Source organism: Triticum dicoccoides, chromosome 2A (assembly GCF_002162155.2).
Source record: "Triticum dicoccoides isolate Atlit2015 ecotype Zavitan chromosome 2A, WEW_v2.0, whole genome shotgun sequence".
Classification (NCBI taxonomy): Eukaryota; Viridiplantae; Streptophyta; class Magnoliopsida; order Poales; family Poaceae; genus Triticum; species Triticum dicoccoides.
The window spans coordinates 4,269,744-4,272,924 of NC_041382.1; the positions used below are offsets into that span (position 1 = coordinate 4,269,744).

Genomic DNA, 3,181 nt, shown 5'->3' on the forward strand with positions numbered 1-3,181 from the left:
AGATAAACCAGCCATATCCCCATGAATCTCAAGCCATTGAAACAACCAGAACTCGACCGAACCCGACAATGTTCTGCACTGGTTGGTTGCTATATATATAGACATGATCGAATCTGCATGCAGCAACAGAGCACGCAGTGAAGTTCAGATAAGAAACACTAAGCTAGTTTAAGTGGTGATTAGTTAGTTCATCACCAGCTTCTACCTATTAGCTCATGGGTTCCATGGAAGCCATCCTGTCTGCGCAGATCGCCAGCCAATTCTTCAGCACCAACAAGGTACATGCAGCTCATAAGCTTCATGGTAATTCATGTTTGTTTTTTGACCGGAATAATTCATGTTTGTTAAGTTCTATACATTTGTGTTCTTATGTTTTTTTTCTGCTCTCTATATTTGTTTTCTGCAGTTCATGGCGAGCCCCGTACCGCAAATGCAGAAGCAATCTGATGCCAGCAGAAGACAGGCGGAGAAGAAGGAGATGAACAATGATTCTGCTGTCAAGATTGCTGGCAAGCAACGGCAGCAGCAACTGAAGCCACGGTTCGCCCTGGAGCTGGATGGGCTCAATTGCTTCGAGACCCTTGTCCCTCTCTGAAGCACTAGTTAGCTGAATGGGCTCCTTGATTATTATTTTTTTGTGTACTACCTAGCCTACAAAAACGTCTTTTATTTTGATACGGAGGGAGTACTTTCCAACACATAGATTTTTGTCTTTGTCTCAAAAGAAAAAAACATAGATTTTTGTCTGCGAGAGGCTCATTATATGGGCGGGAGTTGTGTCTTTTATTTCACGAGTGATTATTAACTCGTAAATACATTTTTATGTTAACAGATCATGTTGTTTGTTTCAATGTTAAAGGACTCGATAATTTGTTCCCTGTGTTGATTGCATTTACGTGTGACAACATTTGTCTCAACTCATGACAACACTTACTAAAAAGAAGGGACATGCCAACACATTGCCCTACAATTTGGGCGCGCCTATGTCTCGCTTCACGCAAGACGTAAGGCAGCCTTGCTAGAGGGAGCGCGAGACAGGGCTGGCCTAGCACGCGGGAGGACGCAACCTCGTTTTTTTTTCTTTTTTTTCATGTTTTTATTTTCATATTCTTTTTTTCCTTTTTATACTTTTTTATAATTTCAAATATATATATACATATATATATATATATCACAAATAACATTCTACATAAAATATTTGAAAAATGTTAATCTACCATTTGCATGTTAAATGTTTCCCATGTATACAAAAAATATACATTGTCTATAAAACAAGTGCAGAACATGATATATATACGGAAAATGTTCATGATATATACGGAAAATGTACAATATGTATCAAAAAAGAGTACTCTTCAAAGATAAAAATTTAAAAAATGTTAATCATCTATTTCAAAAATGTTAAATGTGTATAACAAATGTTCTGATTAATAAAAATGTAGAACATTTATTAAAAATTTAACAGAAAAATAAATTTTAAAAATGTTGAAAGTGAAAATTTTAATTACATATTTAAAAACTGTTAACTATGTATAAAAATATTCTTTTTTAACACAGTACATCGGAAGCCCTGAAATAAATACAGGAAAATGCGAGCATTAGTGTTAAGTCTAGAACTTGAACTCTAGTGGGCTGAGGATACCACTGTCTTGCTCCCCGCAAAAAAAAAGATACCACTGTCCTGCTAACCACCAACCACAGGTTGGGTTCATACAAAAAAATGTTCCTGGTATATAGTGAAAATGTAAAGTCTGTATGAAAAAAGTAGTCAACAAACACAAAAATTTGGAAAATTGTTAATAAACTATCTAAAAAATGTTAAACGTGTGCAAAAAATATTCCTGGCATATATGAAAAATATAGACAGTGTATAAAAACTTCTGAATATAAAAACAAAAAATTGAAAAAAAAATTGTCATGTATAAAAATATTATTCACATATTTCACGAATACTAAACACGTATTAAAAAATGTTCTTAATATATCAAAAATATAAAATTTGTATGAAAAATATAGTTATCAAACATAAGATTTATAAAAATGATAATCATGAATTTGAAAAATATTAACATGTATAAAAAATATTCTTGATGTATATGTAAAATGTACAAAAGTTTATGAAAAGTGTAGACATGTGTTGAATAAGAAAATAAATTGAAAAGAAAAGCGGTGAGAATCAAAGAAAGGGAAGAAAGAAACAAAAAACACCTTAGAAATGAAGAAAAAGAAAGAAGAAAAAAAAACGTCAAAACCCATGAGGAAACAAGAAAAACAAAAAAAAACTGAAGAAAATGATGTAAATTGATGAAAGATAGAAAAGAAACAAAAAAGGAAAAGAAAGAAAGAAAAGAAAAAATAGAGAAAGGAACAAAAACAAAAGAAAAGAAAGAAAGAAAACCAGTAAAAATCGGAATAAAATGAAGATGGCGGTGAAAAGGAAAATGAAAAACAAAAAAACAAAGAATCCTGTGAAGAAAAAAAACTGAAGTATAACGAAGGAAACTGAGGAAAAAAAGAAAACAAAAAAAACGAACAAAAGCATCGGCAAGCAAGACTAAATGGACGACTAGCAGGGAATGAACACGACTGGACACGCATCAATGAACAAGACTGATCCAAAAAAAGATAAAAACCTTAGAAAGGAAGTCAATGAATGACAATGAGCACGCCCACTTGGCCGGTCCATACGCGTGCGCTTGTTGGGGCGCTTCAGGCGAGTCGGAAGCTACTTTCGCGTGAAGCAAGACATAGCTCTCGCGATATAATTTGTGTGCTTTTGCCAAGGCGACTTTTTCAGTTGAACCGGTTTTCAGATTCCTTTATTATCCGATATCCTTTTTTATATGATGACCCTATCTAGCATGTGTTTTTCAGAGTCTGACATCTGCGATAACTAACACATTTCTTCGTCCTTATCTGATCCACATGTGGCGCCATCGGGGATCGAGGTGAACAGGGGGACCGCCGAAGCCGGATCTGGGCGCACAATGCCGCTGTCGGAGGGTCGTAGGGTGGCCCGATCTACATGTGGCACTATCGTGGAAGGTATTGGAGATGCACTATCACACCTTTGGTGCCACTGGGGAAGGAGAGGGGGGAGGAGAGGCGCCTAGTGAGGCTTTGTGGGGAAAGAGAAAGTTGGTTCACAAGCGATGTAGCTGCAACACTTTGGCCTGCAAAG

At 35.7% G+C, this 3,181-nt stretch overlaps 1 protein-coding gene across 1 annotated transcript in view; it reads left to right on the top strand.

The window, feature by feature from the left end:
- The first annotated feature begins 200 nt into the window (after positions 1-200).
- Positions 201-3,181, top strand: part of LOC119352675 (pyruvate dehydrogenase E1 component subunit alpha-3, chloroplastic-like) — an 8,208-nt gene continuing 5,227 nt past the window's right edge. Inside the window, exons 1-2 of the mRNA XM_037619256.1 lie at positions 201-278; positions 407-540. Coding sequence (XP_037475153.1) covers positions 216-278; positions 407-540 — 197 coding nt within the window. The 5' untranslated portion in view covers positions 201-215. The remainder of the gene's footprint in view (positions 279-406; positions 541-3,181) is intronic.